The 27,645-nt window shown below is 39.5% G+C and overlaps 1 protein-coding gene across 3 annotated transcripts in view; it reads right to left on the reverse strand.

Annotated features, from left to right (window-relative positions):
• Positions 1–234: 234 nt before the first annotated feature.
• Positions 235–27,645, reverse strand: part of LOC135479603 (uncharacterized) — a 73,759-nt gene continuing 46,348 nt past the window's right edge. Inside the window, exons 1-2 of one of the 3 annotated variants that reach the window (XM_064759493.1) lie at positions 19,498–19,590; positions 235–2,083 (exon numbers count right to left, since the gene is read on the reverse strand). In XM_064759493.1, the coding sequence (XP_064615563.1) occupies positions 697–2,064 (1,368 nt within the window). In that variant the 5' untranslated portion in view covers positions 2,065–2,083; positions 19,498–19,590 and the 3' untranslated portion in view covers positions 235–696. Of the gene's footprint in view, positions 2,084–14,328; positions 14,363–19,497; positions 19,591–27,645 lie in introns of those variants that run through there. The other 2 variants (XM_064759492.1, XM_064759491.1) reach the window with 2 other exon arrangements.

Below are 27,645 nucleotides of genomic sequence, written 5' to 3' on the forward strand. Positions count from 1 at the left end.
CGGTAACTATTTATGCCCTGTATCCTCCTGACAGTAACTACTTACTCCCCTGTACCCTCCTGTAGGTAACTATTTAATCCTGTGCACCCACCTGACGGTAGCTATTTTCTCCCCTGTACCCACCTGACGGTAACTATTTACTCCCCTGTACCCTCCTGACGGTAACTATTTACACCTCTGTACCCACCTGACGGTACCTACTTACTCACCTGTACCCTCCTGAAGGTAACTATTTACTCCCCTGTACCCACCTGACGATAACTATTTACTCCCCTGTACCCACCTGACGGTAACTATTCACTCCCCTGTATCCTCCTGGCGGTAACTATTTACACCTCTGTACCCACCTGACGGTAAGTATTTACTCCCTGTACCCTCCTGACGGTAACTGTTTACTCCTGTGTACCCTCCTGACGATAAATATTTACCCAAATGAACTACATTTCCTCACAATCTTTCCTTACTGACATGACACTTGAGGCAGATAAGGCTAATTACCTCAATATAAGTAAGCAAGCAATATAAGCAAAACGCCTGAAGATGACTTCAAGGTACAATGCGTCGAATTGTACAACGCATTTTTTCCACAGACGACGGTCTCAAACAGCTGTCCAAGACAAATTCGCGCTTTTTTTTTTTCCTTTTCCAATTTGGCTAAATCGATAAACTCATTTCTTGACGACAACAACAACTATATTATACACTTGTCACTTTGGCTAATTTCGCTCTTCTTGCTTGGAGGGTGGTAAGTGTAGTTTTTGGCGACAGTTCACGTGGGGGACTACTCCCGTCCACGCATGGCACACCGCGTTCCAATCGAGGTTTGTCTTCTGCGGCTCGTCGTTTGACCATGGGATCACCGTCCGTTTTGGGCTCTGCGATTAAATCCGGCGTTGTGCCGTTGGTTTGCGGAGCCGACGAGCCGCCATTTTCGGAAAGCACTTCGGTGACGATGGTTGGAATGGTAGGAAATTTCATCAGTCGAGTTTCTTTCTTCGACTCAGTTGAGGTGGAAGGCGTAGCTGCGATTGGGGGAGGAAGGGTTTTAGCAATGTCGCTGGCGTTATCGCCCTGAACAACGTCATTACTCGTGACGCCTGTGACGTGACGAATGACGTGTGCATAAATTTCTTTGGCGTTGAGGTCTACTAAGTCGTCTGTTGGTAAATCTAAGATGGGCTTTGTTACCTCGGCCTTTGCGGCGGGCTGAGGTAGAGGACGAGACTGAAGGCAAATTTTTTGGTCTCTCCAGCGCATGCTCCTGATGACACCTGTTGTCGTCAGCTTGACGACATGTCTAATCTCGTTAGGCGGGACCTTGACTCTGAGGACGTCCACTGTGTGATCTTCCTCGTAAGTAGCGAACACCTCGGCCAGATTGTCTATAAGGCACACCGCCTGAATCTCGTTATCTCGACGTCTGCGAACGACAATCGGCGCCTGACCGCTGGGCATTCTCACTGACGTCTTCACTTCGAAGTCAGCTAGCAATTCATCTTCCGTCAGAAGCATCCTCGCACACGTCATGTGATTGCTCTCCACAGTTACGTCATTATCAGTCTCCCAGGTGAACACTTCCTCAAACGTCTCACCTGTGCTCTTCGTGATACTCAACTGTCCGTCTACTCCCGCACTCACGCCACAGTTTCCAAACACTGCAGGGATGCTGATTTTAAAATTGGCGTTACCCCTAATGGTAAAACCGCGCTGGTAGGTCACTGACGTTGTAGCTTTGGTTTGACGCTGTATTTTGAATTTGTAAGACTGTTCCACACCGGTATCATTCTTAAAATTAGTCGCGTACAACTCAACTGTCTTCTTTTCCGTAAATCCATCTTTAGTACTTGGCCTGGGTTCAAATCTTGAGGTGACGTGGTCGAATTCGAAGAAGTTCCATTGGACATCTATGATGTAATCACTGCGCCGTATTAACACGCCAGACAACCATGGAGTGAGATGCCGGAACTCCCTCCACGCGTAATCCTGAAGGACTTTTTCCACATCAATTATTGGGCTCGTATCTGAAGACTGGGCTCCACAAGTGCAAAGCATCTTCAATTTCATCCAAACGGCACTATATCAACTGAAACGAGACCATTGTAAGGCTGGTTAATACACAGATATATAGATAAAAATGACAACTAAGCAAACATTGTCAAGGCCCTAGCTGGCACATTGGCGTTACGCGTTATACTGGATCTGCCCCTGGCAACATACATGTGGCCGCTGGCTCGTGTCCAGCTGTCCAGCTGCTACTTTCTCTGTAGTTTGTCACATACATGTACCTGGCTAAGGCCGGTGGTTTACTCTCTGGTAACCGCGGCTTTACCATTTGATCCTTCACCCCAGTTGTAGAAAAGAATATTCTGGTGTAAAGCGTAAAACGCCAATAAAACAAATAAATAAATAAATCACAAAATAGACATATATATAAGGATATGCAAGAGTAAACAACCGTTATCAAACTGCGTCAAATACTGAATTATAAATATCGATAAGTAGATCAGATTTTAATGCTGATATCGACATTTGATATTTCGATATTCATGAAATGCGTACTTATAAAGATCACATAGGCAGAAGCTAGGCATCTTACAAGGAAAGACCACATGCTGCTGCTTAAACTATATCTCAAATGACACTGCTATAATTCATGGCGGAGAACATGGTTAACAGCTTTGCCAAGAATGTGGGCATTTCGAATAAAGAAGTTAATTAACTCCGATGAAGAAATTCATTTTGATGATCATTTCCAAAATGTAAACACGTTGAAAAGCTCTATGCTTAAAAGCGAGGTCAGTTAATCATCAAGGAGAAACAGTATAAATGTTAAAAGCAAACAGACTCTCTAAGTTATAGTCCGGATGATGGTGAAAGTCATGTCGGGTTACTATGGAAGTCGGATGAGGACATGTCTTCCCGCGCCTCTCGGATCTCGACCCGCGGCACAAGGGCGAACATGAAAGCCCTGAGAAATAAGAATTCTCGCATAGTACCGGTGTCATACCGCCTCATTTCTTCCTGTTATTTGCAGTGAAGAAATTCGCTTGCTAAAAAGACCTACACTCGATGATAACATATACGTACGTACAAACCTGGCAGCACTGGCAAAGAGCCTAACGATCCAGGTGCCAATTTGTTAAAAATATACTGCAGAAAGTCAGACCTCTTCATGTGTGTCGGTTTTTAGATACGTTTTAGTAAATCCATAAATTTATATCAGTTTGGCCTTTATAAACAGGAGGTATGCAAGTTGTTATTTGTTAGATGGAAAAAGGTCATATAAAACATTGTGGTCCTCTCCAAACAGAATCGCCTCAATCGTACAAGATACATAATTTTCCGGCTGGAGGTGTACTTAAAAATTTTCGCTCATTTTCGATGACGAAGTTATGATTACATACTTTAAATATCATAAAAATACGTTGATAGGCGGGCCAGTGAGAGGGATGGGACAGGGAGGGCAACCATTTCAAGACATAGATTTTTTTAGTTTTGTATATGCAGTTCAAAGCGTCTTTATATTGCACGTATCTAAGTTTTGTATAAGCCTACTACTCGGAGACTCCCTCGTGCCTTAACTCATATAGCCTACCTGCATAACTTATTTCATTAAGAACCTGGTAGAGGCGGATATTAACACGGATTTGCTTGACCCTGTGCGCCAGAGAGACGTTAACATAAATCCAATCGGTGCTATGATGCTGAGCTTTGTATTTACACACTGGATATATTTCCCACCGAATCCTATCTTTGGCAAACACAACTGAGCTTCCGTCACCAGGTGGTAAGTTGTCATGGTAACAACGGAACTCCACATCTGTCGTCATTGCTCTTGACTCGGCGAGCTATCTCATAGCTCGCTGTGGTAGCTCTGTGGAATAGTTGGCAATTTCTGATTCCACAGTGAATGTTTCCGATGAAAACTGGATGACAAGGCAGCCATGCGGTCGTGTGTCAATCCTTGCTTTTATTAGCTACGTGCATGTACTATTGTCTGTTTCTTTTAGCCAGTCGACTATATTCAGCTGTCTGTTAAGTCAGTCATACTCGCTATCAAAATTGCCTGTAGGCAGTGACACGTAACACCACAAGCTCAACACATTGATATGTTGGACATCCATATTATTACAGAAAATATAGTTAGAAAACTTTTTTTAAATCCATAAACTCCACAGCTTGGTTTCGACACAAAGAACACATTGCCTTGCGTCACGTGATGGTTATTCAAAAGCAAGTAGCTCGGAATAAATCTGCGACTAACTGTTTGTATAATATCACTAGTCGCATCCAGGTGCATACACAGTGAAAATTAGTTATTTATTTGATTGGAGCTTTACGCCGTACTCAAGAATATTTCACTTATACGACGGCGGACAGTATTATGGTGGGAGGAAACGGGGCAGAGCCTTGGGGAAACCCACAGTGGACATGCTCTTATACCAAGACGCTTTTAAACAAGCGACCTCTGTTGGCTAACTGAGGACGTTGTATCATACGTTCGAATTACGTTACGAATAATTCCACGACGTATACGATATGCTAATTCTAAGCAAAATATAAAAATTAAAAAATTAAGTGGGAAATTAGTCCGCTACACCTGTATGATGTATGATACCACATCGTGCAGCTTAAAAAAACCCAGAATAGATGCATAATAATTGTATTTGTGATGTCAAATAATATATTTAAAGAAAAACGTCATATCAGTGAAATTATAATAACTTCGTAAAAATCTTCGGTCAGATTTGTGTCGTAATGTAAGACCTGTTTGTCTGTGGTTTAATCACCTGCAAGACTATCTTACGTTGACGGGTGGACACGTGACTGGCCTTTGACGGAAACAAGTATTAAATGTATATTGGGTAAAGAAGCGCAAATGCTCTGCTGGCTTTTTACAAATGCCACAGTCTGAGATTTAATACGTAAGTGTTCCCGCCGAGGGACTCACAAATGGAAGCAGCCTAAAGGGTAACGTCTGGCAGTCAAGATGGTACAGCACTTTGGTGAAATGTATGAACAAGGACTGGCTGTGATCTTGGCAAAACACGTGTTGACTGTTCGGCTGTCTTGGAGGGAATGGGGGGAGCTACTACAGCTTACAGGTATTAATTAGTAAAGAATTTAGATCTTACTTAATAGAAATGCTATATAAATCATAAAAGGTAAGTTAAACAAGTTCAGGTGTTGAACATTGGTATTAACCCAGACACATAATACTGTACAATAAACATGTTATATGTATGCTAAGGTGTATACACAACGACATGTATACATACGTACAGGTCAAGGTAGGTTAGGGTTTAGAGGCTAGTCTGACAGTGAGGCTATAATGCATGCTCTTGAGTATTGCAAAACTAGTGTGTCCAGGTATACATTATGCTGTTATAATGCATGCTCTTGAGTATTGCAAAACTATTGTGTCCAGGTATACATTATGCTGTTATAATGCATGCTCTTGAGTATTGCAAAACTATTGTGTCCAGGCATACATTATGCTGTTCTAGTAGCTGATAAAGCTAGCGTGCAACACTTGTGGAAAATTCTTCTTCTCGGGTCCAACGACTTAGAAATCACTGAAAATCGGTTCTTTTGATTTTGATTTTGATTTTTGATTTTGATTTTGTTCATAACTACATCCTGGACACACGCGGATTTAGCCAGTAAGTTCATGGGAATACACCTGTTACGATGCTCTGTAAAGGATTATATATGCGGGAGACATGATGCCGTTATATAACCCATCGTCCTATGTAGTTCTTATGTTACCCCTGCCTGTAAACACCTGTACCTGTCATCTGTTTTTGATGAGAAAACCTAGCGGCCAATGGCCTTGGGCAATCTTCTCTAAATTTTCTTTACCGTGTTTAATTTAATTTAAAATGTAACTTTAAAGCGTAGCATCCAGAAACCAAGTGACAGACATCATGCTAACAATGATTGCAGTATAGTCAATTCTAGATAGGCCAAAGGTCACAGGGTTACGGGTATCCTGTTTAAGAGAGGCATCTAAACATAATGTCCAGTACGTTGACATGCTCACATTATAAATTTAAGTGACATAATATATCCACATGATTGGGTAGAAATGCATTTTATGATGCCAGGTCATATATCCAATGTATAACACTGACCTTCACCTCCAACCAAAACATAACATTCCTAAATTACTCTGTTGATCATTTAACATATACGTGACAAATCAAGAGTGTAGGCTAATGTATACAGTAATAATCTTGGTAGTAGATTGTTATACTAGAGGCTGTATACATATTGTACAACCCAGAACCGTTACCGCATGAGGAAGAACGATAAAGAGTCAGGCATGATAACCACATGTATGTTATGCATGTGACATGTCCTTGTATGGTATGATCACGTAAACCTTTGTTCTTAAGGTAGTCAAAATGTTACGTTACACATTTAGACCGAATAACAAATTTTGACGGAAACATACATATACATATATATGCCAACAATAAAAGGAAATGCTTGCTGACTGGCCATAAAGAACATCTAATGCCCAAAAGTATGATCAGTTCCAATATATGTACATCTGCTGGAAAATCTACTAGATTACTGAGGATTATGTTATGTTAGAGGATCCACAGGAGCCAGTACAATAACCATGGATAGTTACAAACAGTTGTTGTTGTATTAAGTTTGTCTTCATTTGATTCTTGTACTGCCGGTGCAGCCATCTCGTTTAGTCACCAGATAGACGCTGGGCTGCTAGGGTGGTATTAACCAGCAGGGGTCATCAAGGGCGATAGATGCCAAGGTGAAGTTAATCCATATCAGATGTGCTGCCACCTAGCTTACATACAGTGGGGCAATACACACATGCCTGTAGCTACTGAAGACTGGTATGGTCAGCTCGAACAAAGGAATTAGGCTTGACCATGTGTTAACCAATATAAAATGCAACTTCTTAACTACCTGCTTGAGAAAATGGCAGATCAAGTTAAACATAGACAGAAGCTAGTAATTGATACATATAATCCTTATTTTTCAGATTAATTAAATCACATTGATCACTTTTTAGATCTAGTGACTTTTGATCGGTTAATAGCTTCAATGTGGAAGTTTACCCCAAACTAACACAGCTAACCAAACATTTCCAGTGTAAACAGGTGCTTGGGGGAACAGTTATCACAGCTGTTTCTCAGAGTAAATTCCTGAGATCTGTTTAGCCAGTCCTTTTAGAATGTGTGTATCTGCTTGTATAGATTACAGTAACTACTGAATGGCTAACTAAGTAAAAACCTAAACATTAAAGATAATATGCATAATAAATTCTATATTACACAGTCAGTTAAGTACAAATATAACAGCAGTTGCGTAAATCAGTCAAAGTGAAAGACAACACCTGACTAATTTTTATATCCACTCAAATTCAAAGTATCTTAAACCTGCATTAGATATTTTTTTTAGATTTTTTCAACCCATTAAAAGTTAAGTAAAAATTCGTCTTGACCCAGCTTCAGCACATCTCCATTATCGAGAGCAAGTGACGTCACGTTTACACAAGCTCTCTAACGTTGAAGGTATTTTCCGTACAATAAGTTGTGGACTCGGTCGATGAAGGTCCATGTGATAAATATAGTTTTCTCGGAAGTTGGACATACTGGAAGAATATTTCTTCCACTGCTTGAACTGTTATTATAGTAGGCCTACTATATCATTTACAAGGAACTCCAGCGACCCTGTTTAAATAGCTTAGCTGCAGATGCACAGCCGGGGTATTCCTGGTTAGGTCGTAGCCTCCGGAAGAGTTGTGCTGGTGATTTTGAAACCTAATAAATGTTTACGGAATTACAATGGGATTATTGTACAACGAGATTCATGCTCAATTTGGAAACAAATGGAAATAAATCTAAACACCACTGAGGCTGGTCTGGGCATTCGAGTATCGCTGGATTTTATACTTCAAGTTTGTAGCGGTGGTTTCTAAGATGAAGACAGTTCTGACCTAGTTATCGTGGACGTCAAAGAATGCTCCTCAGCTTAAACACGACGTTTCAGTAAGTTTACTGTATTTTATAAAAGAAAACTGACAAAAACATCCCTTATATGCGACAAAGACAAAGGAGCAAAATTTAAATTCTTCAGTTGTAATAAATTCAGAAAAAAATATATACCATAAGATGTAATTAATTGTAAGCTTTGTCCGTTGAGATGTCGTCTTCTCATTCCCATAACCGTCAGCATCCCAAATTGATTTTGCACTGATTCTGATATTTCATATTTAGAAACTGCTCAGTAAACGCTAAAATGAGCTGAATGTAACTAAATCGGTGTGAGCGATCGCAAATGATGTCTTATGCAATAGATTTGTTTTATCAGATATCACTCCATGGAGTGAATGGGTAAAGGATACGTCACATCTTAGGCCGCGCAATCTGATAGCAATGTGTTTGAATGGATGAAATTCTCAAGATGGCTATCTCGATTCACACTAGCCATGTGTGCAGTATTGTCATTTTGTTCTACATGCTATTCGGTGAAATCTCTTTAAAATAATATAGTATGACACTATTTAGAAAGCTTGAGTATTCTGCTTTCGACTGAAATATGTTTTAGCCAGGGTCTGTCTTGTACTTTAAGACTAATGTTAAACAAAAAGCTAAAAGATTTAAAGTAAATGCTACCGATACAGTATTCCTGTATGCTCCTTCGCCCATTTATGGACGTAAATATTAACCCAGTTCTGTGGTTTCTCGTAAAACCCTGAGTGTGGAAAGATTACGCATAACAACGCTTATCGCAAAGACAATTTCGCAAATTCCCTGCTCATGAATAATTCATACAAGCCGCCAAACAATACCATCAGCTGTTCGAAAAGGAGGCTTCACGCGATGCCTCTACAACTACTGTCCAAGGCACATTGGTCGGGGAGTAGGTGTGTATATACACTTCCGGTGAAGTGGCCGGACCTCCTTGTACACAGGGAAACAGCAGGTAGCGGCCATAGTGTGTCCAGTTAACCTCGCCAGCTTAAAGGCATAAACTTCAGTAAAGTGAAGTACATGCTGTCCAGGGAAACTGGTCAATTTTTAATCAGAATTCATCAACCAACTAAAATGGTTTAGAAACATTTACAGATGTCTTTTGGGACCCAGTATAGTCGGTGCAAGGTACAATTGGCAGATGCATTCACACTTCCATATGTGTACGCATTTTGAGTGCAGACGTTCAGCTGTCTGTGTCACGTTGCAAAAGTCTGTGTGCCACCACTTGTCATACTATGGTCATAAAAGCTTACAGTAAAATGCACATTACTCGCTTGGAAAAGTGGTCCGTTGGTGAAAAGTAGCAAAACTCTGATGTGCCACCAAGGTCATACGATGGTCATATAACAGCTTACACTTTACTCGCTTGGAAAAGAATAAAAAGCAAGAAAGAAATTATTTTCCCGGCACAGTAATGATCTTTTATCTTACACATATCTCATGTCACTGTTTTCTTTGACTTTAAAACAATTAAGTACTACACGATAAGAAAAATTCAGATTCTCAGTACTTACGTCTCCATGGCCCCATAATACGATATAATAATATAATACACGTAAGTATAAAATGAGATGCTCGAATCAATAAGTTCTACAGCTCTCTTTTTTCAGCCCGTTCTCTCTGCTCTGCTCTCTATGCTCGCATTCCTTTCTTTTTTCTCTCTTAACTCTTTCAACATTAAGTTTTAAAGCAAGTTTTGGGAAAGATAATTTCTCTTTTTGACTATGCAACTGGAGTCGGACAATCGGAAAATCTCCCGTGCGGCATCCTTATACGTTTATATATTGCAAATCAATGAGACTAAAGTGGTCATAGCTCACCAAATTTAAATATACAGTGGCCTTCAAATGTATCAGCCCTATAAACAAGAACCCTCAATGTGTGTTCTAGGAGGAAGCACTAATATTACACATACAGTTTGTGTGGTATCCAGCTCAGTATTGGCGAACACTGAGTATCTTGTAGTAAGCATATGCAACGAGGGGTTTGCGTGTCAGTGCGGCGCAATGACCCAGGAGTCTCTCACCAAAGCGGTCGCTGTGAGTTCGAGTGCGGGTCATGCTGGCTTCCTCTATGGCCGTACGTGTTGAGGTCTGCCAGCAACGGTCGTGGGTTTCGCCGGGTTCTGCCCGGTTTCCTACCAACATAATGCTGGCCGCCGTCGCCTTATTGACACATTCTTGAGTACGGCGTAAAACGCCAAATAAATAAATAAATAAGACAAAGAACGCCGTCTTTGAATATCCGACGTTGATGTCTGAAAACGGAATAATATTGATTTGTATTTTTTATTGATATGCTTTTATTTATCATAAATAAATCCCTGTATACTTTTGGTGTATAATATATGTATACATATATAATGTATCGTTCAAGACAACATACCGGTACACTGAAACACAGGTTAGCGTGCGTTTGGGACAGAGGGCTTAGCCAGCTAGACTGAGCCTCATCCTGGGTAAACATTGTAAGACTGAAGTCACAAATTCAGACACGTCTGCAATTATAATGTTTTGCTCTGCAATGTTTAAAATTTGTGCACTGACTTATTTTTTACTGCAGAACAATATACTAACCACAATTTGAGTTCTCTCCTGTTCTAAGTTTGGCCTTTCAGGGACTTGCAATTTAAGACTTAAGTCTTAAATTGCTTGATAAATAGCGGCCCTCTAGCTTATTTCAAACTAAGCCTGTCTCTATCCTGGGATATGGTACACATGAGTTATGATGTGGTTGTGAGAGCTTGGAGACGAACCCAAAATTGACCTGTCAGTCCACCATTAACGACCTTTACCTCAGCGGGAAGGTAATCTCAGACAATTTTCTGGGCTGTTCGATCCAAGGGTGAAATATTGGTATATGTAGCCAGGAATAGCGTTATAAAGTGATCAATCCGCAGAGATTGAACACAGCTTAAGGTTTAAAACCAGCAGTCACATCAACATATTCAATAAACGTAAGTTTACATTTATCCTGCTAAGTTCAAACCCATGTTCCTTACGCGAGTCTATCGGTTTTACGACTAGCACAAGAACATTTTAATTATAATGACTGCGTTCTGGTCTGTGGGTCAGACGGGCATCTGACAAACCCGCTGAGTTATTTAGTTATTTGGTATTTTACGTCTTACTAATAGGGCAACGGCCAGCATTATGGTGGGAGGAAACAGGACAGAGCCCAAGGGAATCCCACGAATATCCGCAGGTTGTTGCCAGACCATCCCAGGTTGCTGCTGATCTAAAGCCTCATCTAAACAAGTAAGAGCAGGATTTGAACTCACATCCTCAGATAAGCAATGCAGTCGTAAAATCCAGTTAGATAAATAGATAAATTGGCTAGAAAACTGAATTCTATAAGTACATATCTGGAACCATTGTGAAATATTAAGCAAAATGATTTATCTCTAAACCTTATCTCTAAGCTGGCCATCTGACATAACTGGAATTAGCAACAGGGTCGGTGCAAATTCAATATATTTCTATTTCTAGGACAAATTATTTGAGTTAGTAGTGTGTAGCGATGTCCGTATAACAACATTAAGAACTGTATAACTCCACTGCAACCTGAAACAGAATCAATAGATCAAGCTATATTCAAACACCTACCTCGGCCAGATTTTCCACAGCTATTTCTTGTTTTGCCCAATTAGGTACTCCCCGAAAGGCTGGCGCCAGACCCAATATTTCCCGCCTCTACCGCCCCACCAACAACCTCCACTCTGTGTTTAGCTGGGACCTTCCTGTCCTGGCATTGAATTACTCATGATCAAACGCGAAGACAATCTGTCTTCAGTTTGTCTCTTTCTTTTCTTTCTGTTTAATGCTTTAGAATTAATCTTTGGGTCAAGTTTTACAGCTAACTAATCAGCTAAGGCCCAGCCCAGTGTCATCTGACTTTCATCATGCAAGTGAAATATTGAGTATGGCGTGATACCGGAAAGAAAACTATGTGTTCATACACGTAAACCAAAAACAAAAGAGATTCGGAATCATCGGCCCGAAGCAAACCTGATTACATCTGCTGCAAAATTTATGTCAAAATTTACAACTTTTTATGTCATATATTCCACTGTTGGCGAGCTTTTAAAGTTTTCTACCAATATTAATACTGCCTGCTGCTTGCATGCTGTAACACTACTTGTTGGCTGTCCTGCTGCATATAGACTGTCCTGCTACTTATAGGCTGTCCTGCTGCTTACAAACTGTTCTGCTACTTATAAGCTGTCCTGCTGCTTATAGGCTGTCCTGCTGCTTATAGGCTGTCCTGCTGCTTATAAGCTGTCCTGCTGCTTATAGACTGTCCTGCTGCTTATAGGCTGTCCTCTTGCGTATAGGCTGTCCTGCTGCTTATAGGCTGTCCTGTTTCTTATAAACTGTCCTGTTGCTTATAGGCTGTCCTGGTGCTTATAGGCTGTATTTTTACTTATAGGCTGTCCAGCTACCTTTAGGCTGTCTTTCTACTGATAGGATGTCTTGCTGCTTATGAACTGTCCGGTTGCTTATAAACTGTCCTGTTGCTTATAGGCTGTCCTGCTACTTATAGACTGTCCTGCTGCATATAGGCTATTCTGCAGCTTATAGGCTATCCTGCTGCGTACAGACTGTCCTGCTGCATATAGGCTGTCCTGTTGCTTAAGCTGTCCTGCTACTTATGGGCTGTCCTGCTGTTTATAGGCTGTCCTGTTGCTTAAGCTGTCCTGCTATTTATAAGCTGCCCTACTGCTTATAGGCTGTCCTGCTACTTATATGCTGTCCTGCTGCTTGCATCATAACCTTACTCAGCAATCAACTACTCGTTCTTTCAACACTTTGATAAAGATTGATTACAATGTTTTGAGTGGAAGAAATCACACTGCATCAATGGCGACAGTTTTTTGCATGTCCTTTCAAGGGATCGCGTTCTGAGCTGTAATCCGATTAGGAGTGTTTGAAAGCATATAACATACAGGTATATGGACAGGGTAGTGTTTTATTCCCTGGCGAGTTTAAAGACTTAGGTGATAGGGACTTGTTGTTTCGTCTGATACATAGAAACACTCACTGGCAAATGGCACAAGAATCATAAGGGCATACGATTCACTGAGTACTGCACTGACATATTAAAAATATAATACTGTACATATGTGAGACAGCTAGGGGCCTTGAATCAGCTATAAAATAGGTATGAAGTAAGAACAATCTCTAGTAGTGGCTCCCTATACTGACCTGTCGATAACTTGATCTGAAGTAAGAACAATCTCTAGTAGTGGCTCCCTATACTGACCTGTTGATAACTTGATCTGAAGTAAGAACAATCTCTAGTAGTGGCTCCCTATACTGACCTGTCGATAACTTGATCTGAAGTAAGAACAATCTATAGTAGTGCCTCCCTATACTGACCTGTCGATAACTTGATCTGAAGTAAGAACAATCTCTAGTAGTCGCTCCCTATACTGACCTGTCGATACCTTGATTTGAAGTAAGAACAATCTATAGTAGTGGCTCCCTCTACCGACCTGTCGATAACTTGATTTGAAGTAAGAACAATCTCTAGTAGTGGCTCCCTCTACCGACCTGTCGATAACTTGATTTGAAGTAAGAACAATCTCTAGTGGTGGCTCCCTATACGTTATAGTCGCAAAATGATTAAGAATGATGGAGACGATATTGTATTTCCTGGAGGACAATCCATTTAATTAAATATGTTCTTATGCATTTGAGACGATCACTTGTAAACAAGTGTAGGTATATGTGTATCCAAATTGCAGTGTTTATGATTTAACAACATCCAAAGCTCAGATTCAACAGTGCGTTATTGCCCGTCCTTCCAGTAAAACAAAATATGTAACCTGACGTAATCATGTGTTACATGTATAATAAAGGGAACGGACTTGTACACAACACAAATCAAATTTACTTCCTCTAAATAGAGCCATTCCTACAATCAGGAACTGCATAAAGCACATTATTCTAGTTTAAATGTACATTTAACATGGTAAGAAAAACGAAAACTTTTGATGAGTATACCGTTATGTTATCTAACAACAAAATATCAACGTATAATGTAATAAGTAACTATATTTAACATTAGAAATGTATCCCTTTTATGTATGGTTTAAACGGAGAGCCTCTCACTAATGCGGTCCTTCTGAGTTCCGCTCCAGGTCGATCATGCAGGTTACCTATATTGGCAGCAGTCTTATCAGTAAAATAGCCTGGAGTACCGAAACGGTGTTAAACACCAATCAAATAAAAAATATAAATATAGTTTGAAAATGGATACTTTCATTGCTTGCAAACTTCACTGTCTTTTTAGACGAAACATGAAGAGCACTTACCGAATGTTGAGATTAGTAGGCCTTTCCCCGTGTTGTTTCACAAGCCAACAAGTCTTGATATGTCGTGTGTGTGCTATCTCAACGGAAAGTCAAGAAAACTGATTTTTTGTTAGGGCGGAGAGTCTAACTTATCAGAATTATATTCCGGATGTTTAGTTCCGGTATTGAGACCGTATTTCGCAAGTGTTCTATTTTGGTTGGCTTTAGATTTCAAAACAAACTGCAACTGAAAACTTCCCCGGCCTCAGTAAAGAATTCCGGTTCACTGCTGGCACTTGACATATTTAAAACATTTTACATTTCCTTCGGCTATTTTAGTGTCTGGTTTTCCCCAATTTCCCAGGTCATTTGCACGGTTAGCTGAGTACTCGTGCATGCATACATATCGAGTGTGATGCCGTCAAGTATATGTGAGACTAAGACGTCTTCAGGATTTGGCAAAGCGTTAAAATGATGGTGTTTGGTTAGGGAAGCAGGCGTAGCCTTGTAGTTGCTTCCTATACTTACAGGTCAGTGTAGAAAGCGACTTCGAGAGAATGTTGTTACTTCAGATCTAGTTAGCGACAAGTTAGTATAGGGAGTGACTACGAGAGGTTGTTGTTACTTCAGATCTAGTCAGCGACAAGTCAGTATAGGGAGTGACTACGAGAGGTTGTTGTTACTTCAGATCTAGTTAGCGACAAGTCAGTATATGAAGCGACTACGAGAGGTTGTTGTTACTTCAGATCTAGTTAGCGACAAGTCAGTATATGAAGCGACTACGAGAGGTTGTTGTTACTTCAGATCTAGTTAGGGACAAGTCAGTATATGAAGCGACTACGAGAGGCTGTTGTTACTTCAGATCTAGTTAGCGACAAATCAGTAGAATACAGGGAGAGACTACTTGACCTCACTTTAGCGATACCAAATTTGACACTACGCACATCTGTGCTAGGTAAACCAGTTGTACATGACAAATAACAGCATAGATTTTCCTGCTTGACTGGAGACATCTGCTGTCATGTATTTAAATCTATTCAGCTATTCTTCTTGGTTAATCTTGAATAATAAAACGGCGAATAACAAAATACAGTATAGATTTAGAGATACGTACAGCTTAGAACCATTGAGCTACCTTGATATTACAAAAGATCTAATCTGTCTGATGGTGCATGTCTGCTCGGCTCAGACCATCTGTATCCTTGATAAAATCCAATTGGCTTGTCCTGGTGCCTTACATCTGGTGATTTCGTCCGTCCACTGTGAATTTCCTAAACCGACGGCGGTTTCTCCAATTTTCCCCTATGCTCTGCGCGGTTTTCTCAACCCACAAACCTGCAGTGGCTTCCTCAACCCATAAACCTGTAGTGGTTTCTTCAATTCTGTATACGGTTTCCTCAACCCACAAATCTGTAGTGGTTTCCCCAATTCGCTATGTGAGTGAAATTGCGTTTCTGCGCAATTTGTTCGCAATTTGCGACAAAAGCATACTTCGCAAGATAAATATAAGACCGAATCGTTATCAGGACGCCAAACTGTGTCAGGAAGCATGCTAAGAATCATCAAGTTAAAATTTTTCGTTTTGACACGACGTCACTTCATATGTATCAATTAAAACCTAATTTGCATACATACTGCATTCTTTTTCCGTCCAACTGGCCTCCATGAAACGCTTGTTCTGTGTGCCAAATTTTAAGTCAATCGGACCATTTGTGTTTGTGTCACTTCCGGTTTTGCAAAAATTTCATTTTCGGAATCAGCGTCCAAAATTGGATCTGATAGGACTATTTACCGGACATCATATGCAGAAGTGTAAAAATTATTAGCCACTATCGAGCTTGTACCATTTTCAACGGAGAAAGTACACAATCACACCCCTTATGCAACTGCCGTACAGCTTAATCGCATTAGCCGTTCTGGAGAAGAAGACTTTTTAGGTTTGGCACAAAATCCAATATGGTAGCCAAGTCACGCGACCAAATGTTTCCAGAAAATAAAAAAAAACACAATTTCAGATCCTTTCCTAAAACATACTAACATTTCAATTATGTACCATTTGTAGTTTTCTCATAAAACGTACCACAAACTTGCCGAGAATAATAATAATCCGAGCAAAAACAATAGGATTCAAGCCTGAATGGCAAGTAATTAGTTAAAAATTTATCCCAAGACAACTTATAAGTTCTTTAAACAATACACAATAGGTGTACAATGAGCTTTTTACCTCAAAAGTATGCCTAATGTCTCAGTTCTCTGAGAGCCCTATGGGAAGTTTGCTTGACAATGACAGAGCTGGGTCTATGTATTACTCATGAAGTCTTGAAGTGAGCGCTTGGGTTTTAACGATGAAGTCTTTAAGTTGGCAATAGATTCTGTGAGGATCCACTGGGGACTTCACACCAGGAGTGTACACCACAAGTAAACAAGAGTAATCTGTTCAGCGCTTGTGGAGCTGAAACTGGGTAAGTTGTTCGAAGACTGTTCATTAAACTGAATAAAAAAATTAAGCGTAGTGAAATGTATATGCTATTTCTTTCGTTTTTTGTCGGTGTACATGTATTTATATGGATTTAAAAAATGAGCTTTATATATCTTATGCAGTGAAATGCTTTTCATTACATCATAATTTTTTCACTGATTTTTTGCATTAAAAAACCAATTCTCTGCACGTTTTATATAGGTTCAGTTATATATGTTATAACATTAATAGGTTTCACGAAAATGCTGTTTGGAGTACAATATGACTTAACGTGGCAATAGAAGATGGCCCATAAATCGCACCATTACAATCAACCCATATAAATGCACCATGCGTAGTGAGAAAAAATCTACACACATTTCTAGATACATTACTTAAATATGATTTATAAGTTACATTTAGAAATCTGCCGAAGCACAGCAACATGTCTATACATGAAATGAGGAGGGGACAGTATGTCACATGTACCAGACAACGTGCTAAATTTATCTGCCAGGGTGTTACAATGTATGTGCTAGTGTGTTACATGTATCTACCATAAAGTGTCTTACATGTATTTACCATTGTATTACATTTATCTGCCTATGTGTTAAACGTGTCTCATAATGTGTTACAAATATCTGCCAATGTGCCACGATTATCAGCCAGTGTGTTACATGTACATGTCATTGTATTTATAGGTGTATTTATCAATGTATCATATATATTACACATATGTTGCATTTATCTGACAATTTGATACTTTTGTTTGGCAATTTGATTCATGTATCTGGCAATGTGTTGCATCTCTTTGACAATTAGCTACGTTTATCTGTCAGTGTGTTATATGGGTTTTTTCAGTGTGTTACATGTATTTGTCAGTGTATCATCCATATTATGTATCATACATATTACATATATGTTACATTTATCTGGGAATTTGCTACATTTATCCGTCATTGTGATATATGTATCCGTCAATGTTCTATATGCCAATGTGCTACATGTACCTGGCAATTTGTTACATGTATTTGGTAATTTGCCACATGCATCTGGCAATTTGCTACATGTATCTGGTAATTTGCTACATGCATCTGGCAATTTGGTACATGTATTTGGCAATTTGATACATATATTTGACAATCTGTTACATGTATCTGGCAATTTGCTACATGTAGCCGTCAATGATCTACATGTGTCCTGACAATTTGCTACATGTATCTGGCAATTTGTTGTGTGTATCCGTTTATGTTCTACATGTATCTGGCAATTTGATACATGTACTTGATAATCTGTTACATGTATCTGGCAATGTGTTGCATCTCTTTGACAATTAGCTACGTTTATCTGCCAGTGTGTTATATGGGTTTTTCAGTGTGTTACATGTATTTGTCAGTGTATCATCCATATTATGTATCATACATATTACATATATGTTACATTTATCTGGGAATTTGCTACATTTACCCGTCATTGGGATATATGTATCCGTCAATGTTCTATATGCCAATGTGCTACATGTACCTGGCAATTTATTACATGTATCTGGTAATTTGCTACATGCATCTGGCAATCTGCTACATGTATCCGTCAGTGTTCTACATATATCTGACGATTTGATACAAGTACCTGGCAATCTGCTACATGTATCTGGCAATTTGCTACAGATATCTGGCAATGTTCTACATGAATCTTGCAATTTGCCAAATGTATCTGGCAATTTGGTACATGTGCTTGACAATCTGTTACATGTGTCTGGCAATTTGCTACATGTGTCTAGCAATTTGCTACATTTGTCTGATAATGTTCTACATGTTTCCGGCAATTTGCTACATGAATTTGGCTATTCGATACATGTATCTAGAAATTTGCTACATGTATCTGACAATTTGTTACATACATTTCGTAATTTGCTACATGTATCTGACAATTTGTTACATATATTTCGTAATTTGCTACATTTTTCTGACAATTTCCATGTATCCGCCAATGCTGTATGTATTACTGCATGCAATAATTCTACTGTTGTTACAAGTTTAATTGTTCCATCGCCTGCGAGTATGACACATGTCCACGCCCCCATCGCTACCCGCTGACAGAGATGTGTACGTTCACATTGCTGAGATTCTGGGCAATTACAATGGCAATTACTTTTTTGGCTGTTCGCAGCAATGCATAATTACACACATTACACACGTTTTCATCAGCCGACGTAATTATAGTCCCAGATCATGTGCAAAAAAAAAAGTTAAAATAATACGCATGCAAATCGTACCTTGTCAATATAGGTGAAATTTTATGTCACCAAATGTCCTTCTGAACAGTGTGTCTCGGGCACTTACCGCCGGTGTTACAGTGCACATAGCCAAGGCCTACACGTATGGTGCGTTTATTAATGCTGATAAACCAACTGTACACAGGACTATGCGATGTAGTAAGTGTTCTGCTCTAAGACAAGATGGTTTGAAATTAACAGGACAAACTGTTATGACAACCGATGTGTTTGCTTCCCAGATAAATTGATAAATTCTATCCACAAACTCTGCTTCAGAATCACACCAGATAAAACAGAATTAATATGCGTTTACCATGTATCACGGCATGTACCGTGTTCCACAGTTTTGTTTCATGTACAGCGGCTTTGTTTCATGTACATGTACCACCGTTTACAAACGCTGGACGTCTACGAAATGACAATCTTTCAATAAGTGTACTTTAAATCAATCACATACCTTTCAGCTTGATCGAAGAGTGTTTCCTGTGATTAAAAATCCTCCAAGAAAATAACAATCGTTGTCCTCTTCTTAACACGCAATGAATCTTTGTCACAGACTTGGGATTGTGTCTGTTATGTATGAGTAACAAGCCAATACAACCCAGGAAATCGGCAGAGAAAGTCAAACATCGTTTTACATCCCTGGAATTCACTGGTTACTTACTCCCAAGGAAACACCTCTTCAGTAATATGCACAAAGCGAGGTACGAAGTTTTTCTCAGCACAACGTCCAAATGCAGAGAACGGTCAAATCGGGGATCTAGGACATTCCCCCACGATAATGTAGTGCGCGTTATAACTTCCGCTAAGCTTTATCACCAGTCGCCTATACCAGATCATTATAATTGTTGAGCAGGACGGTTGACGTAGCGCGGAGTCATTCTGCAGCCAGCCCTTTGTCTCTATCAAGGCGCGTCGAGGGAATTGTCAGATTTGGTTATATACGGACGCCGGGGATGTTTGAGTTTTAGTGTCCGCCAGTAGATCGATATAGTGTTTTAACCTGGAACACAGTCGCAGTTAACAGCTAGCAGATATAGTTAGCCCTGGGCCTGAAATCATTAGTATTCAGTAGGCGTTCACCAGTTTTCTGACGCTCCCACGTCTGTTAGTTGCGTTACGTGAGTTTATGTTCTACTGCTTTACTATTATAAGGGGACGCGCTTCCTGGCTTTCATGCAGGCTTCAGTAGGTTTTGCATCTTTATGCTGTCCAGCATCAGGCATACAGCTCAGCTGTTCCCAGGCCGGTCACACGAAGAATTTTTGTTGCATCTTAATTCTTGATTTTGGTTTTTCCTCGATCTCCTTGAAAAACAACAACATCCTACTCTTCTACCATTTTACTTTTATTTGAAAGAAAAGCTTTTCCGGTGAGAAATGGCTATGACAACGTGATAATTGATATCTGTTTATCCGAAAGTGATGGAGTAGATTACAATGACATTTTACCTCAGTTAATTGCAATTTCATCCGGGTTTTTTAGAACAGTGATTTTTCACTGGACACGTCATGTAGTTTTATTTTCTCACATTTGGCTGATACTCGCCTTATTTGTCTCAAAGCTATCTAAGCAAACTATTTATTTGTCTCACATTGTCTCCAATCAACTGCAGTATAACAGCAGCACAACTGCAGTCAGATACATGTAGTAAATTACAAAATACTACAGAACAGTAAAAATGCAACTGCTCCTTTTGATCCTTATAGCTCATATCTCCTGTTTGTTTGTCTGCATATCAAGGAGATTTGAATATCGCTTTTGGGTAAAAGATTTTCTTGTCTTCTCAGAAGGTTTCATTCAGTTTCACATATCAATGCTCGTGAAGAAATGGGTGCAAAACAAACAGACACCATTTTGAACCAGAATACCCGTAAGTGAAAGAAGTTCACGTGAACCTGCCAATCTCGCACTTTGCATTGGTAATGGTAAGCAAATTGGCCCACTCGTATATATTTTAACAAGGTAATGGCTCGGCTGCGACTGCTATTTCCCGTAATATAAAGGGGGATAATTAAATTACCTTAGAAGATACAGTTACATGTACACTGCGACCATTCACAGAACAGAAATGCTAATCTGAGGAACCAAACTCTTCTCCCGGAGGATCTGAACATACCGATGTAAACAGTGTGAGACTGAAACTCTATCGGTTTTAGGAACACTGTTGCTCCTTTAACGGTCTTCGGTGGCAATCGATCTCAATTGTCAGGTCATCTGACCACACGAGGCTATTGGCCATGATCTGCGCGGTCAGGGGTTGGCTAAATGCCAAGCGAGAGCATCCCATTACCCTCAACCCCCTCTCTCTCCTGCCTTAAGCACACGATTCCTCAGACATTATGGTCGATGGTAGAGAGGTTCCCAGAGCACGACTCAGCATTTACGGTTATAGTCCTATAATTACAAGGGTAGCTGTATCCGACATGGGAGAACCTAAGCTATAAACTCTTCAGACGGGCCACAACTGAATGAGTATAAGTGTTTAAGTGTGGCTCAAAGAGCAATCGACCACAGAATCTTCGGTTTTACATGTACGACAGATTATTGACAGATAATGCTTGTTAATATCCGGATTTCTCTCCAACGTGACTCTTTTATGTGGCCGTGTTTCCTGTCATTTGGATACAACTTGTGTAAATAAGCTTTATAGTACGATGTGTAAATAAGCTTTATATGCTTTATGGTTCCCGAGGAACAAATGGTGCAATAAGGAGACAACGAAAAATGATGTTCCTGCCATGGCAAAGAAAATACAGTGAAACCTGTCTCATAGTTTACCTGCTTAGTTTCAAATGTTGTCAATAAACCAAGAAACATTGTTTAATCTCTAACAATTGAGGAAAATAATATTACGTTATTAAAAAAAAATAAGAATAACGCTATCTCTGTTTTTCATGTAAGTTTTGACATTGTATTGGCGGCATCCAATTGCTTATTTATGTAGCCCTCTTATAGATGACGTCTTCTACGCAATTTATTATTTTACGTCTTAAATCACGCATTTCTATTTAACTCATCGAAATTTGTTTGAAGAGTCTAGCAGCCAAATATTACTTGGTTTTTGTCATTTTGGAAATGAAATGAAATTATTTTTGCTTAATTTGTTAATATTTCCTGTTTGTTTTAGGAATGTTTTCTTGGTTTCCCACCTAGGTTTACATATCACATCGGTGATACCTTTCAGCTGGGATCAATACCAGCTTGACAGGAAGGTCATATGAAGACACCAAACTTGATATATATATATATATATATATATATATATATATATATATATATATATATATATATACTATATATATATATATATATATATATATATATATATATATATATATATATATATATATATATATATACTATATAGATAGATATGTCGACATCGAGTCATTCTTGCTGGTATAGAGAGAATGAAATAATGCTGACAGAGACTATATACCCGAATTATACTGAAAATCAAAGAAAGATATTTTACATTAGAGCTTAAACAAAAACAACAGCAAAATGCGTACATTTGCACTGATTTTAACAATGACGACAATACACCGTCATCGAGATCTCGATCAGAGCTTATACGGAAGTATCTTCCCAGAAGCGGTGTACTGACAAAGAAAGAAAAATAGTTTCTTTGGGGATTAACCAACAGCAATAACAACAGGAAAATGCATACTTTTGACCTGATTTTAACAATGACGACAATACACCGTCATCAAGATCTCGATCAGAGCTTATACGGAAGTATCTTCCCAGAAGCGGTGTACTGACAAAGAAAGAAACATAGTTTCTTTGGGGATTAACCAACAGCAACAACAACAGGAAAATGCATACTTTTGACCTGATTTTAACAATGACGACAATACACCGTCATCAAGATTTCGACTTTAACAGAATTTCTTTCTAGAAGCTGTATTTGTCTCAAGAAATAATTCAATTAATCGCAATTAGGTGTTTTAGCTCACCTGCAAACTTGAGACAAACAAGCGATACAGTAATCAGCAACGCTCTTTCTTGGATGCCAGGTGAAAGCTTACTTTATAGGCAAATTGCACTTATCGAAATGTAGCATTTCAGTGTTCGTTGCGTTTGCTTAATCAGTTTCACGCTCCTGGCAATATTAAAAGAAAGGACTATCCATTTGGAGAAATTCTACATAATTATGGATAAAACTGCGTTTGCGTTGGTTTTTATAACCATTTTCACGCCACTGGTAACATTAAAATAAGAGAACTCTTTTATTCAAAACCAATTGCCAAAATTCTACATAATCATGTATGTTATTTGATAGTAATAAATACAGCAAAATCGGATTTCTGAGCATCACATGGTCCACCTAATGCCTGGATAGTTTGGTCATGTGGACAAAACACCACGAGGAGCTATTATCGTTATGCGCCATTTGAAGCCACTGCCCCAAGCAAACCTGTTCTGTTAACAGGTAATTGTTTTAAAACCAATTAACGGGATATAAAGAATTTGTTGATTTGAATATGAAAACATTGCCAGAACTACCCAGGCGGAAGACTGCACATGGGTATACAAGGAAGGTTGCCTGTGGAGCCGTCCATAAAGCTCTGTCTGACCTAGGTTTAACATTCAAAACTTATAATAACCATAACTTTGTTGACAATGGTGTATCTATTCAAGTGTAATGGCGACTCGGGTCCAAGCTGGTTTTAGCATCGTTCTCTTGCATTGAGTCCTGCGTTAGCAGTTTGTCATCGCAAAGGTGCAAAGGTAGGAATGGACACAGAACACAGCTGATGCCGCAGAACACAGAACTCAGCTGATGCTGCAGAACACATCTGAGGTCGCAGAACACAGAACACAGCTGATGCTTCAGAACTAAGAACATTGCTGATGCTGCAGAACACAGAACACAGTTGAGGCTGCAGAACACAACTGATGCCGCAGAACACAGATGAGGCCGGTAATTACATTTAACGGTAAAAGTTCTTCATTCCAGAATATCACACTCTGACACACTTAACCCAACACTTGTTACACTGGGAGAAAATATTGGCAAAAATCTCTTCTTTACGTGAATACTTCAATATCCTAATAATAGAGCCAAATGACGGTTAAGCTCAGTCTGAATCTATAATAAATTACGCCATTATTGAGTCAAAGTACGTAACGATCATTGACGAAGTCGGATGCGCGCCTGTTGCGTCTTTCTGGAAAGACTTCATTCACTCAATAACCTATTGCCAACTTCATGACGTTAAACCATTCATTCGTTCCACTGCCAACTCACTCATAAAACCATCGGCCATTTTCATATCATGTACAATCGTCACCGTGATATATATGTGTATGTATTTATTTATTTGGCTACGTAGTTGTACGGCTCTGCCCGGTTTCTTCCCACCATAATGCTGGCCGCCGTCGTATAAGTGAAATATTCTTGAGTACGGCGTTAAACACCAATCAAATAAATAAATAATAATAAATAATCATAGATGTACGTTGGAATGTCTGCCAATAATTTGCGGATGGGCGCGGGTTTCCCCAGGGCTTTGCCCAGTTTCCTCTCACCATACTGCTGACCGCCGTATATAAATCTAATAATCTTAAGTGCAGCGTAAAATACCAATCAAATAAATAAATAAATTACAGTTGTACTCAAAATATTTCACTTGTACGATGAGGATCAGTTTCACCCGTGGAGAAATCTCACGGACTTGACCTGCAGGGCACTCTAAGTGCGGAGAACATCGAGTAAGACAAACTGAATGATCAAATGAGAGCTGTAAACAGCTTATAGCCCATCAAGGCCTCGCGGGCATTGCTACATTGAATCTCTAAAATTCCTTAGGTGTGTCGCGTTTTCTGAGCCCCTTGCTGACAAGATAACCCCTGTGTTCCTAAGGCAGGTTTTCTCAGACACCGAACAGATTGTGTTACGAGAGCAGGTGCCACGTCATTGACTGTATATTCAAACTCGAGAAGATTGTGTCGCGAGATCAGATACCTCGTCAGTGGCTGTACATTCAAGATAAAAGCTATGGAAATGAACATGCTACAGGAGTTTAAGATGAAGTACACGTTCGAGCCGATTTGTTTTATATCCTGACAGATGTCACTGACTGGCTCATTCATCGGCGTCCGATTACTCTCTCAATTTGATATAACGTCAAACTGCCCCACTACAGACGATTTATTGTGCCCTGATACAGTTTCAGCTGGACAAATATTAAATGACAAATATGATTTAGAACCAGCAGATGAATAATATTATTACTAAGGCTTACAACCAAGTGGAAAATAATCCGGATTTCATATGGATTTCATACCTCAGACAGGCTGCAAACTCACAAAACTGTAGGCTGACACATTTACCGGCGAATACAGTAAACTTATTTGCAGGTTCGGTGAGATAAATAAATAAATATTTCAAAATTCATACATTCATGCTATTTAGAGGCCAGCATAAATCTAAGAGAAGTTCTATTGTACGTCACACCAATGGCTGAGAATGGGTGATTGGTGCTTTACGCCACACTGACAGTATTTCAGCCATACCGTGGCGACTGATGAATAAGAAGTGCATACATATTTTGGTGATGATAAAACGTTATAAAAAAATCATCTATTTTCCGTAGGCTGCATACAATAAAATACTGCTTTTATTACCAGTACGATTTTGCAAGAGCCATTTGTAAGAGCCATTATACACCAAAGAATTGTTAATAGCAAAGCTATTTTGGAAGATTCATAGCTCATAAACTCACAATCCATTCACTGTAAACTCCAACTTATAGCATGTTTACGAAAACGGTTGCCTATTCACGGGTGATAACCAGTCATGATGTAAGTTTTACAAGACGTTATCGAGCTCTCGATATACTCTGCGGAAACAACAGGGGGAATTGCGGCATGTTTGCCCGCTCAACAAGAGTCCCTACAGCGTGAAAACCATTAAAATACGACAGAAAGTCTGAAAACTATTAGACCCCAGACATTCATCAGAGTGCAGCCAACAAACGCCGTTGTCTTCTACATGTGAAACATGTCAAGCCGAGCACTAAATAAACAGATGTTCGCAGCCTTTGAAGCGAATAAAAGCCGAGGGCGAAAACAGCAACTTGGAAATCGATTGTCTACTGGGTTTTTTTTACACAACAACAAAAAACACTCACTAAATCATCATCGTTTTCCACAGCGTTATCCCAGCTGCAAAAGAATTCTCAAGAGCGCCCTAGCCAAAGAAAAAAAACGACTTCTTGTATGTGGTGGTTTCAGTGTTTTCAGCATGATAATTAAACAGGATGAGGCTAATCTGTCTTCCTGACAGCAAATGGTCCGTAATGTAGAACGAGAGGATTTGGAGGCAGATGCTTCCATATATTATGACAAGATTTCTAAGATTTCCGTTAAGAATGTTGTTACTCGAGGGTGTGTTTGTGGTTTTCATGGACTGATCACGATAGTTTCTTCCACATATAACACTGCGCCCTACCCCTCCCCCCCCCCCTCTTCCTTAACTTCCTCTGTCACCGAATGAAGAAATTTCCCCTTCCCAGCCTGTACTCAGCAATAACCACTATCTACATTTTTAGAAAAAAATTCTAGTCTGCTGGGCCCATATAGTCTCTTGGACTCTTTTCTAAAAACAATGTAGCATTTTAAAATCGAGAATATGTTAACCTGCGCAGTTGCGGTAAACAGGTAAACATTATGAGTGTTTTTTTTTAAATAAAGTACCTTTATACCGCGTTGACTTCCGTAAAAATATATTGGACTTCGATTAAAAGTTCTTAGATGATTCATTACAGGATTTAGTTGTTAAAGGAAACATTTAATAGCGCTATTAAAATCAATTTCTTTCACTCTCAGGTGCAGACCACATTAACACGTTTTGCAAAATCTAGGATAGTGTCTCTTTCAGGCCTGTCCAATAGGTTTTCTATACGTGGAGAACCCATTATTTATGAACAATAAACATTAGCGATTAGAGGCCAACTAAATATGCTGAATTCGACATGTATTTGATTCTTTTATTAATTTGACTGGCTGGTGTGTGCCATGCCCAGTGTTATGTGAGCAACTGCCGTCAGCTTCTAAATTTAGCTTGCCACTGTTTACATATGCTGAGTTCTGGGCCTGCTGTCTGCCTCTGCTTTAGAATGTACCAGAATACCATCAGTTCGGGGCCTGTTTGTTAACAACAAGTGTTCAGGAGTTTTCTTATTCCAGACAATTCCACCAAGCTATATAAGACCTATGAAAGCAGGGCAAACGGAGAGAAAGGAGAATTATTGAGAGTTTTGGATGCTTTCGCTGTGTATTACTTTAGTAGGCCTTTTGTGCTGAATTTTGGTGTCTTTATAGCCTCTGGCTTTGTTATATCATATCTCCACTGAGCACTTGTTCAGTCTGAACTTGTATATTTCATTTGTGCTCTTGTGTACACAGTGCTTATTAGTACATGGACCCTATCTGTGGAACTTTGTGTATATTTCGTCATACACTCAGTTATACCGTGGATTTTCCCTCTTATTTGTGCATTTATGCCTGTATGGTTTTCCGCATTGTGGAATATATGCGTCCGCTTGGACTTGACACCGTTGTACATGTAAGTACTTTAATATTTGTGTAGATA

The sequence above is a fragment of the Liolophura sinensis genome, chromosome 12 (assembly GCF_032854445.1).
Source record: "Liolophura sinensis isolate JHLJ2023 chromosome 12, CUHK_Ljap_v2, whole genome shotgun sequence".
Taxonomy (NCBI): domain Eukaryota; kingdom Metazoa; phylum Mollusca; class Polyplacophora; order Chitonida; family Chitonidae; genus Liolophura; species Liolophura sinensis.